Source organism: Geotrypetes seraphini, chromosome 4 (genome assembly GCF_902459505.1).
Source record: "Geotrypetes seraphini chromosome 4, aGeoSer1.1, whole genome shotgun sequence".
Lineage (NCBI taxonomy): Eukaryota > Metazoa > Chordata > Amphibia > Gymnophiona > Dermophiidae > Geotrypetes > Geotrypetes seraphini.
In genome coordinates, this window is record NC_047087.1 from 6,188,485 (window position 1) to 6,200,890 (window position 12,406).

The 12,406-nt window shown below is 45.6% G+C and overlaps 1 protein-coding gene across 1 annotated transcript in view; it reads right to left on the reverse strand.

Annotated features, from left to right (window-relative positions):
* The window catches only part of TANGO6 (transport and golgi organization 6 homolog), a 115,487-nt gene that overhangs the window by 81,869 nt on the left and 21,212 nt on the right, over nt 1–12,406 (reverse strand). Inside the window, exons 3-7 of the mRNA XM_033940145.1 lie at nt 7,390–7,506; nt 3,112–3,253; nt 2,893–3,029; nt 857–1,019; nt 571–653 (exon numbers count right to left, since the gene is read on the reverse strand). Coding sequence (XP_033796036.1) covers nt 571–653; nt 857–1,019; nt 2,893–3,029; nt 3,112–3,253; nt 7,390–7,506 — 642 coding nt within the window. The remainder of the gene's footprint in view (nt 1–570; nt 654–856; nt 1,020–2,892; nt 3,030–3,111; nt 3,254–7,389; nt 7,507–12,406) is intronic.

Here is a 12,406-nt window from a genome sequence, read left to right on the forward strand (position 1 = left end):
GGAGCACTTTTTCAACACAAGACAAGTGGACAAGTTCACTTGGTTTGGAGAGGAGGAGGTATTGCCTGCCGGTGTGTAAAAGTGACAGCGGGAGGGAGGCTTTTTCCTCCTTCTCAACAAATCTTACACTAGTCACAATAATTGATACATTAGCAGTCTTCCTGGAGAGAGATTAGCAATTTTTAAGAAAAGGGTTTTTGGGGGTTTGTGAAAACGGGTGGTTTTCCATTTGGTAAATGGGACTTGACCCCCCCCCCACCCCCCATCAATCATTTTCTCTCAGCTCTGCCTCCTTCCCCAGTGGGCTGGCTGTAGCCCTTTCAGTTTGTATCAAAGCAATCATCACTCTAGAAATAAAATATACAGGGAAAACTCCCAGAATAACACCGATGTTCTGTTCCAAGTAACACGCATAAATTTATTTATTAAATCACATGAATCATTTGCAGGCAAAATTTAGAATCAGCCAAAAATCTAGCCCTGACCATCTTCATTGTGTTGCCCAGAGACAAGTGAGGTGTGAAGCATTTGCAGCCCCATCTAAAAATGAGTGACCCCCAAGCCTTTTACCTTCTGGATGTCCTCTATACAACAGGTGAGCTCTGACTCTTCCACCAGAATTCTCCCTGGCTGGGAAACGTCCTCTACTTTCCCTGCAGGATACAGAAGACGACACACATTAAGCCTATGGAGCTCTAAGAGAAACAGCATTGGATTCAGCAGTGTTAATACCCCAGAGAGATTCTAGTCCAGACATACTTCAGTGAAGGGCCCCGAGGTCTTCGTTTTCTTCTTCCTCATAGAACAAAATGCCCCAACAATACCACACAAAGCGCAAATTCACATCACGGCATACCTGATGTTTCCGAGCAACGCAGAAGTGGCTCCAGCATTGGGCAGAGCAGGTATTTTGATGCCAGTACAGGCTTCTCTCGTGCCATAATAAGAGCGGTCATAGAGGCCACTCGCTGAAACTGACGGGCAGTCACCTTATCCGTAATGTGCAATAATTCCAGAACCTGAGAGAGAGAGAAAAGGAAAATACCTCAAGCCAGCAGAGAGCACAGAACACGGCCACATCCAGCGGAGGATGGCACTCTGGCATGCCAGCATGTATTCACATCAAAAGCACACCACAGCAAATATTTATGTATACATAATGTGACCAAAATGGGACATCTACTAAATTCAAGAAAATGCTTATAACTTATACATGCCAAAGAGAAAGGGTAGAAGCACCGCAGGTACCTCGCAGTGCCCAGAAAGTCCCCCTTCTATTACAATTGATCAGTTCCTGAGTCATCTTCAGTGGGAGTCCATGACGCCCAGGAATCGTCCGCTAGTTCTGACGGCACAGAGTGACGCCGTAACAGAAGCTTCAGAGCTAGAGGTCACGCTGAGCCCTGCAGTGTGAGATCCTCCCCATATGCCGCAGGCAACCAGCTCCCCGCAGTGAAAAAACAAGTCTGGAGAGGCAGAGCTTTCAAACCGAGAGGCCAGTTCAGCTGATGGACCTTTCAGGTCCCAAGGAAGGTCCTGCAGTCGGAACAACAATGGGGCAGGAGAAGCAAGCCCAGAATGTGGGAAAAGTGCATGGTGAGATTCCTGAAACTAAATATGGGAGCGTATTTACTAGTGCTGCCCAATTCAGGAAAAAAAATTTTCAATTCAATTTTCCTGCCCAATTGGGTGATTTTTTTCAAACATCCTGGTGGGTTTATTTTATAGCTTCTTCACCCTCTTTGCCTTCTCCTAACCACACTGGCGCTGTGATGTAAACAAAATAAACAAACAAAAAAGACTTTTCCTCTCTCTGTTAAATCCTAGCTTACGTTCACGATCTGACACTAGCTCTGGCAGGATACACATTTCAAATCTGAAGTATTGTAATCACAAAACAGAAAATAAAATTATTTTTTCTACCTTTTATTGTCTGGTGATTTCATGAGTCTCTGGTTGCACTTCCTTCTGACTGTGCATCCAATATTTCTTTATTTCTGCTTCCTGCATGCATCCTCTTCTTCAGACCTCATTCCATTCCCCAACCAACATCTCTCTCTGTCCCTCCATGAGTCCAACTTTTTCTTCCTCTCTCCCTGCCTGCCTCCTGCCACCCAACACACTCCATTCCCTCCCCCAACTTTTGCTTCTTCTCTCCCTGCCTGCCACCTGCCACCCAACACATTCTTTTTCTTCCTCTCTCTCTCCCTGCCTGCCCCCTGCTGCCGATTTCTCCCTGCTTCCCCACCGCCACAGCAACTGGGACAGGCCAGGCGCACGGCCCGATGTCAATTCTGATGTCAGAGAGGAAGTTTCGGGCCAGCCAATCCCTGCCTGGCTGGCCCGGAACTTCATCGGGGAAGGCTTGTGGACTGTGTGCCTGGCCTGTTCTGGTGTTGCGACGGCAGGGAAGTAGGGAGAAATCGGCGGTGGGGGGCAGGCAGGCAGGGAGAGAGGAAGAAAAAGAGTGTGTCAGATGGCGGGGGGGAAACCTACCGATGCTCTCTTTCTGAAAATGGGACATTTCGGCATCCTGAAGCTGTGCTTGGGGACAACGGGACAGGCTACCTAAAAACGGGATGGTCCTGTTCAAAACGGGACGTATGGTCACGTTATGTATAAACAAACCAGTCACACTTGGGTGAAAATTACTGACTCTCTCTGTGATACTGTACTGCTGACCCTCCCCCACACATCAGCACAGTAAGGGAACTCAAGATTAGCTCAAGACACTTCCTTTTTCTGACTCCTTCTCTTATTCTGAGTGGACTAAAAACTTGTTAACTTGAGATTTCTCCTATTCCTGTGACTAAAGCAGTTCTAGGTAAGGATTGAACGTAAAATGTCTTCCAACAGGGCGACTAGGGCTCTGGGAGTGGAGTAAACACATACCTGGGGGCACACCAGCTGGTAGTAACTGTCCAAGGAGAGTGACTGCTGAGGGCAGCAAGCCAGTATCCTGCCAATGGCACTGCACTTCCTCCAATCTGCAGCAGCCGCTTCTGAATCCCGGCCCCCAGCAGCCCCAGCTAGAAAGAAAACGGAGGCAGGTGAATAGAGCAGCTGACTTTGACCATCCCAGATTTACAAGATTAAACCCTCAGAGCTCACCCCCAGCTCCTTCTAGGATCCCTCGAAGCACTGCCTGGACACCGTTAGGTCTCATAAGTCTCTCCGAAAGAAGCTGTCCACAGAGCCGTCTCAACCAAGCTGGTGCATGGAGCAGGTTCTGGGAGACTTCACCAGCACGAGACTGCAAGCCCAAAGAGAGAGAGAAACATGTACACAGATCTCAACACCTCCACTGCCTTCAAATGAAGGCATCTCCTACACTCCAAGAGTCACACTGTCTCATACACCAATATCGGGTTTAGGGTGACAGGATCAGCCCAGTGCACAGTGTGTGAGCTTCAATTCTAGGGACTAAGATTTGATTTGAATTGTTACCACAAGTCATTAAAACTGGGCTGAGAATATCGGGGAAGAGGGATTCCACCTAGAAGTGAGATTTGGAGTCTCCACTACCTGGAGTCTGGAGGAAACAACAATTGGACTGTCACTGCATTAACAGGGCTAAGTTGCAAAAGGATATTTAAAAATGTGTTTAAAAATAGTAAGATGAGAAGGCAAACTGTGACATCAAAGTCCCCTTACTGCCTCTGCAGGTAATGAGCACAATGAACAACTTTACCGGATTAGACAGGTCCAAAACAAGCACAGCAAGGAGCATTTACCCCCCACTGAGCCTGAATGTCAAGTCTCAACAGTGCAGTTGAGAAAAATGCTGTCCTTAAAGCTCATCACATTTCCAGTATCAACCAACCTCAGAAGTCTGGAAAAATTCCAATTCCAAGGGTGATTGACTATACACTTTTTCCGCACCAAGATTAAGCTTGCCACACATACTAAATCAGTTCCTTATACAAGATCCTTTATTAGAAATTTGGAAAACCCAAAAGCTCCAAAACCCGAAAATTGACATGAACCAGAAGTAGTCAATTTCCCCAATGAGACACAAGTTGAAACCAACAGAGGCGCATGCTTTTCCCCTGACCTATGCGCATTTCAGGTCAGAGGGCTGGAAAGTAGCAGAAAGAGCTGCAGATTCCATTCAGGGTAGCAGTGAGAAGCAGAAAATGTTAGAGGGCTGGAAAGTTAGCTTAACGGGGTTTAAAAAAGGTTTGGATAATTTCCTAAAAGAGAAGTTCTTAGGCCATTATTGAAATGGCTGGGGGAAATCCACTGCTTATTCTTAGGATAAGCAGCATAAAATCTGTTTTTACTCTGTTTTACAGGTATTTGTGAGCTGAGTTGGCCACTGTTGGAAATAGGCTACTGGACTTGATGGACCTTTGGTCTGTCCCAGTACGTCAATTCTTATGTGAACTAAGTATATGACAATCCAGCCATTGTGACATCACTGGCGAATTTGGCTCTTAGGCATTGATGGAATGAAACATTATGACATCACAAGCTCAGCTCTGGACTGTTGCTACTCTTTGGGTTCCTCACAGGTACTTAGGACCTGGGTTGGCCACTGTGGGAAACAGGAGACTGGGCTTGATGGACCTTTGGTCTGTCCCAGTACGGCTATTCTTATGCTCTTATGTGAGCTGAAGCCATTATGACATCACTGCTGAGGTTGGCTCTTAGGCATTGGTGGAATGAGGCATTATGACATCACAGTCTCAGCTCTGGAATGTTGCTACTCTTTGGGTTCCTCACAGGTACTTGGGATCTGGGTTGGCCACTGTGGGAAACAGGAGACTGGGCTTGATGGACCTTCGGTCTGTCCCAGTACGGCTATTCTTATGCTCTTATGTGAGCTGAAGCCATTGTGACATCACTGCTGAGTTTGGCCCTCAGGCATTGGTGGAATGAGGCATTATGACATCACAGTCTCAGCTCTGGAATGTTGCTACTCTTTGGGTTTCTGACAGGTACTTGGGACCTGGGTTGGCCACTGTGGGAAACAGGAGACTGGGCTTGATGGACCTTCGGTCTGTCCCAGTATGGCTATTCTTATGTGAGCTGAAGCCATTGTGACATCACTGCTGAGTTTGGCCCTCAGGCATTGGTGGAATGAGGCATTATGACATCACAGTCTCAGCTCTGGAATGTTGCTACTCTTTGGGTTTCTGACAGGTACTTGGGACCTGGGTTGGCCACTGTGGGAAACAGGAGACTGGGCTTGATGGACCTTCGGTCTGTCCCAGTACGGCTATTCTTATGTGAGCTGAAGCCATTGTGACATCACTGCTGAGTTTGGCCCTCAGGCATTGGTGGAATGAGGCATTATGACATCACAGTCTCAGCTCTGGAATGTTGCTACTCTTTGGGTTTCTGACAGGTACTTGGGACCTGGGTTGGCCACTGTGGGAAACAGGATACTGGGCTTGATGGACCTTCGGTCTGTCCCAGTACGGCTATTCTTATGCTCTTATGTGAGCTGAAGCCATTATGACATCACTGCTGAGTTTGGCCCTCAGGCATTGGTGGAATGAGGCATTATGACATCACAGTCTCAGCTCTGGAATGTTGCTACTCTTTGGGTTTCTGACAGGTACTTGGGACCTGGGTTGGCCACTGTGGGAAACAGGAGACTGGGCTTGATGGACCTTCGGTCTGTCCCAGTATGGCTATTCTTATGTGAGCTGAAGCCATTGTGACATCACTGCTGAGTTTGGCCCTCAGGCATTGGTGGAATGAGGCATTATGACATCACAGTCTCAGCTCTGGAATGTTGCTACTCTTTGGGTTTCTGACAGGTACTTGGGACCTGGGTTGGCCACTGTGGGAAACAGGAGACTGGGCTTGATGGACCTTCGGTCTGTCCCAGTACGGCTATTCTTATGTGAGCTGAAGCCATTGTGACATCACTGCTGAGTTTGGCCCTCAGGCATTGGTGGAATGAGGCATTATGACATCACAGTCTCAGCTCTGGAATGTTGCTACTCTTTGGGTTTCTGACAGGTACTTGGGACCTGGGTTGGCCACTGTGGGAAACAGGATACTGGGCTTGATGGACCTTCGGTCTGTCCCAGTACGGCTATTCTTATGCTCTTATGTGAGCTGAAGCCATTATGACATCACTGCTGAGGTTGGCTCTTAGGCATTGGTGGAATGAGGCATTATGACATCACAGTCTCAGCTCTGGAATGTTGCTACTCTTTGGGTTTCTGACAGGTACTTGGGACCTGGGTTGGCCACTGTGGGAAACAGGATACTGGGCTTGATGGACCTTCGGTCTGTCCCAGTACGGCTATTCTTATGTGAGCTGAAGCCATTGTGACATCACTGCTGAGTTTGGCCCTCAGGCATTGGTGGAATGAGGCATTATGACATCACAGTCTCAGCTCTGGAATGTTGCTACTCTTTGGGTTTCTGACAAGTACTTGGGACCTGGGTTGGCCACTGTGGGAAACAGGAGACTGGGCTTGATGGACCTTCGGTCTGTCCCAGTACGGCTATTCTTATGTGAGCTGAAGCCATTGTGACATCACTGCTGAGTTTGGCCCTCAGGCATTGGTGGAATGAGGCATTATGACATCACAGTCTCAGCTCTGGAATGTTGCTACTCTTTGGGTTTCTGACAGGTACTTGGGACCTGGGTTGGCCACTGTGGGAAACAGGATACTGGGCTTGATGGACCTTCGGTCTGTCCCAGTACGGCTATTCTTATGTGAGCTGAAGCCATTGTGACGTCACTGCTGAGGTTGGCTCTTAGGCATTGGTGGAATGAGGCATTATGACGTCACAGTCTCAGCTCTGGAATGTTGCTACTCTTTGGGTTTCTGACAGGTACTTGGGACCTGGGTTGGCCGCTTTTGGAAACAGGATACTGGACTTGATGGTCCCAGTATGGCAACTCTTATGTTATGTTCTTAAGAGCTGCAGATCCAATTCAAGGTGGCAGTGAGAAGCAGAAAAGGTGGGACTGAGTTAACACAAACTGAAATATGCCTGGTCCAAAGGATTTCAGATAAGGATCTTGCACCTGTGCTTTGTTTAACTGTGTAAACCACTTGCCTTGAGTTTAGCTTCTGTACCACCCATCCAGTATCTGCACTTGACCCCTCAGCTATAGAAAAGCATTAGCGTCATATCTATGTTAATTGAATGTTCTGATTTGTACTTGTATTACGGCTCTTTTATTTGAATTTCATGGGAGTTTCAATTCACTGATTTTGACTTTACCTCATGAACAAAATTGGAAGTTTTGTGTTGAATTATACATGCGGTATACTGCCTTGGGGTTCATAAATCCCAATTACACAGTATTTCAAGGGCTGTCACCCAGTCCCTTCTCAGATCAGCCACAATCTTTAGGCACCTTTCTGGTTCTGCTATATTTTATTTCTTTCCTGCCCATTCTTCTCCCCCACACACCGGTTTGCTCCCGCCTTGCAGTACCAGCAGCTCCCTGATCACTATAGGCTGGTAAACTCGATCCAAGAGACTGTGCAAAGCTTGCCTACACCGAGCTCTCTCCCCTTCTGTCAGCACCTGAAAAAAACAAAAATAAGATCATTTAAAGTACAAACAAACACTGGCCATGCTTCTTAGTTTATTTAGCCCTAATCTGTTCCAATATAGCCTTGCTTTATTTTAAAAAGCATCTGCTTAGAACCTCCCTTTTGGTGTTTGTGCCCCATTGAGAGGATCCTGGATTTGGCTTTCCACCGTTGAGTCCATCTACACTGGAGATGCTTACGAATTACTTTCCCTCAGCAATAGCTTGTGTGTTATCGCCATCTAGAGGGCATATTAAGCACCTGACAAAGCTATCAATTGAGAAATAACTTTGCACGTCAATGGGTTAAAATAATTACAGAGATTTCATTACTAATACCAGAATATCATTTCTCAAGACATCGTTTTATAAAGCGAGGGCTCCTGGGTTATCAGTGACTAATCCAGGTGATAAAGATGCAAAACTTATCCATAGAAAACTCTACAGGCTACAATCATTTGCAAAATACTTGGTATAACAACACAGTAAATGATGACCAGCATGCTCCATCCAGTCTGCCCACAAAAGTGGCTAGGGTTTTAATACTGCCCCCCCCTTTTAGTCTGAGGGTTGTGAGCACTGCTCTGTGCAGGTTACCCCCTCCTTTAGTTTGAGGGAAAGAGTAGACTCTCAGTTAATCGGCACTTAGTTAACCAACCAGAAAAAATTGTCAGCAAAAGATTTAAAAAAATTATCTCCCACGCTCCTCAGACAATGTCCAAATTTGTGCTCCTGACCCAATACCCCCACTCCCTCCCTCTTTCCAGCCCCAGAGGCATCAGAAGCAGAGGAAAGGCTCTGCCAGGACTTGCCAGAAACTGCCTATTAGGAGTTCTATTGCTTCAGGGGAGTGAGGGAGGGGGAGTTGTCAGGTCTGGCTCTGCTGCTTTGGGAATGGAGGGAGGGAAGGAAAGTGGGAGAGAAAGTGACCCAGAAAGAAAGGAAGAACAGATGCTGGACCTACAAGTGGGGTTGGGGGGGATGATAGTGTGAGGTGGGAAGGGAGACAAAAGTATTTTTACAGTAACTCTCAAGTAGAGAATGACACAGCGGCTGTTACCCATGGCTAGCCGCCAAAACGGGGAGAGAAAAGAAGTGGTCACCAGGGGTATGGGGAAAAGGCCATTCACCGCCTCATGGAGCGGTGAATGGCCTTGTCTCCGCAGTGAAGTGAGAGAACGTGCACGATCACGCGGTCCTGCAGCCCCCTCTCTCCTTCCTTCCCCTTACCTTATTTGCCAGCAGCACGAGCGAGCGAGTATTTCAACAAGTTGCGTGTGACTGCCCCAAACCTCTCCTCCGACGCAACCGGAAACAGGAAGTTGCGTCGACGGAGAAGTTTGAAGCAACCATGCGTGATCTGCTTAAGCACTTGTGCATTGAAAGGTACAGAATTTTTTAAAGCTTTTTCTGGGAGGGGGTTAGGAGGGGTCTGCAGGACCACCATGGTATTTTTAAGCTTGGGGGGGGAATGAAAGGATCGACATGCAGCAATTAGAAAACCTAACCTCGTGGATAGATACTATAAAAACCACCGGGCAGCTATGGAAGAACTTACAGCTTGGAGAGTGGGTTGGCTTGAGCTATGAAATTGTTTACTGTTGTTTCAGAATTAACAGAGTCCAAGACAATAGTTTGTGATGCATGGCTATCTTCTCAACCATTTGCTGATGATTTTCAGTTGAAAGCAGCATGTAGCGTTGAAGATCTTGCTTTGGTTCCATGTCCCATATTGATCAAGTTGTAGATGACCACGAGTCTTGGACTACTTTAGCCCAAACTATAGATGTTATACGTTCTTTGAATAATACTATGAATAGTTCAAATGTTTACTCAACATCTGTGCTGAAAAGTTTAGCATCTGACATTGATCCAATTGTTACTGCAATTGTTAACATGAATGGAACCTTGGAAACCGCTATGTGGTGTTCCCCAGAGATCACCCCTGTCCCCTATTCTTTTCAACATTTATATGTCTTCTTTGAAATTCTTCCATCTACCTCCCTTTGAAACTCTATTTACATATGCTTTTTTAACTTTTTGAAAATTGTGCGCTGACCGGAAAGGACGTCATTTTTGACATCACGCGCTTCGGCGGTGGTTTAACTGCTGTGGTTCTATAAATGCCTGCTAAGTGGCCGTGCACTCCAAGAATTTTCCATCTATTATCTCCTGATGAGCCAATGGGTTGGCGAAACAAGGTCTCTAGTTGGGAGGTTTGAGGAGACGTGACAGCGTTGGAGCTTAAGTTGTCCCTTTCCAACTAAGTCTTTGAGCGAGCTCCTGGGCGGCAGTTTTCAAGCCTAAAACTAAGCTATTTGAGAGGGAGTTTTTTTTGCCTGTGACAGTATTCATAGCAGTTTATCTTGAACCTTTTGATGGCTGCTCTGCTACTTTAATCTGAGGCTTTTTTTCTCCCTCGTATATTGGGTGCATGCTGGGTTTGAATTGGGGTGCCCATCAGTGGCCACGACTATTCAACAAGTTTTTTGGTTATATGTGAAAATATTTTTTGTTGTTCTCACTGCATTTGTTAACAGAATGCAAGAATTCCAAACTAAACTATAACATCTGGTGTTTGCTTAAGAAGAATAAAGGGTGGCAGTCTTAACATAGCAAGCCAGAGAGGCTGAGTTCGTCTCCAAGCTTGATGAGAATTTCTGGAGACAAAGCGTTCTCGCTGGCTCAGCGGAAGCAAAGAAAAGGATCAATGACTGGTATCGATGCACAACTAGCTGCAAAAGAGAAGCCGTTAGAAGAGAGACAGGAGCAGAATTCTGGTTGGCGTATCTCAAAAAAAGATGTAGCAGAATTAGAAAAGGTACAGAGAAGGGTGACAAAAATGATAAAAGTGATGGGACGACTTTCCTATGAGGAGAGGCTAAAATGGCTAGGGCTCTTCTACTTGGAGAAGAGATGGCTCAGGGGGGATATGATAGAGGTCTATAAAATAAGTGGAGTGGAAAGGGCAGATGTGAATCGCTTGTTCATTCTTTCCAAAAATACTAGGACTAGGGGACATGCGATGAAGCTACTAAGTAGGAGATTTAATAATAATAATTTTTATTCTTATATATCGCCAAAGCCATGGTAGTTCGAGGCGGTTTACAACAAGAAGAGCTGGAAGATCAGCGAAGAATAATTACAGTGGTATCATCAAGTACAAGTTGAATGGGAGTAAGACAGAGTGAAAGACACAGAGAGAGGCGTCACGTAAATGTAGGAAGCGTACATGGTAAGGCATTAAGAGATCTTGGTTACAAATCGGTTGAACAGGTTTGTTTTAACTAGTTTTCTAAAGTTAAGATAGGATGAGGCGTGCTTAATTATGTTGCCCAGCCAACCATTCTGTTGGCCTGCCTGGAAGGCGAGAGTTCTGCCCAGATATCTCTTGAATCGGCAGGCCTTTAATGTTGGGTGGCTAAACATGTGTACCCTGTGAGTAGGCCTGGTGGAGAAGTCCAAGTTGAAGTGGGAAACCAGGTAAATGGGGGCTAAGCCTTGAATGGATTTGAAACATAGACAGGCAAATTTGAACAGGGGCAGCCAGTGAAGTTTTTGGTAGTAGGGGGTTATATGTTCCCATTTTTTTATACCAAAAATCAGTCGAACTGCCGAATTTTGAATGATTCTGAGTCTTTGGATGGTTTTCTTGAAGGACCCTAGATAAATGATGTTGCAATAGTCAAGCAGGCTTAGGATGGAAGATTGCACAAGTAAAGGGAATGATGCTGCATCAAAGGATTTTCTGATGGTTCTTAGTTTCCACAATGTCGAGAAGCCTTTTCTAATCAGTAACTCAGTGTGAGCATCTAGAGTGAGGTATCGGTCCAGTGTCACTCCCAGAAATTTTATGATGTCGGTAATAGGAAAGATCTGGCCATTCAAGGAAATTGAGGTATCTTTTATTTTGTCATTTGGACTCGCCAGGAAGAATTTGGTTTTTTTCTGAGTTGAGTTTGAGTTGGAATTCAACTTGTAATTAAATCCTGGAATTCATTGCCGGAGAATGTAGTGAAATCAGTTAGTTTAGCAGGGTTTAAAAAAGGTTTGGCTAATTTCTTAAAAGAGAAGTCCATAGGCCATTCTTGAGATGGCTTGGGGAAATCCACTGATTATTCCTAGAATAAGCAGCATCCGATGCCATAAAAGAGATGGAACAATGGATGACAGATTTCAAGCTCAAATTCAACCCAGAAAAAACCAAAATTCTTTGCTGCTTCCCCTCACCCGCTTGATAATACAACCCCATTATGCGTCAATAAACTCAACTACCCTATCCAGCCCACCATGAAGATATTAGGTATTACTCTAGACCAATGCCTAACAAGTGGACTCCCTATTCAGAAAGGGTTTTCTTACCCTTTGGAAACTCAGAACCATTAAATCATACTTCGATACGTCAACATTCAGAATCCTTGTGCAATCCCTCATATTGAGTCAACTTGACTACTGCAACATCGCCTATCTAGCAATCTCAGCAAAGGATATGAGACGTCTCCAAATAATGCAAAATGCTGCGGTCAGACTTATCTTCGGGCTGAAGAAATTCGACCTTGTGACACCCTACTATTGGCAACTGTACTGGTTGCCAACGGAAGCACGAATAAGGTTTAAATTTGCCTGCCTCTGCTTCAAAGTACTATACGGCCTTACCCCCAAGTACTTAACGGACCTTTTCTCATTTTCTAATAACAAACGCAAGAGAAACACACACTCAAAACTCATTTCCCCTCCAGTTAGAGGCTGCAAAATGAAAAAACACCACGAACACCTTCTCTCTCATCAAGCAGCCCTATGGGGCAAAGACCTTGACCAACTGCTCTCACCCACTACCTACGGGGAATTTAGGAAACGCCTAAAAAACATACCTGTTCCAGAAATACCTAAACA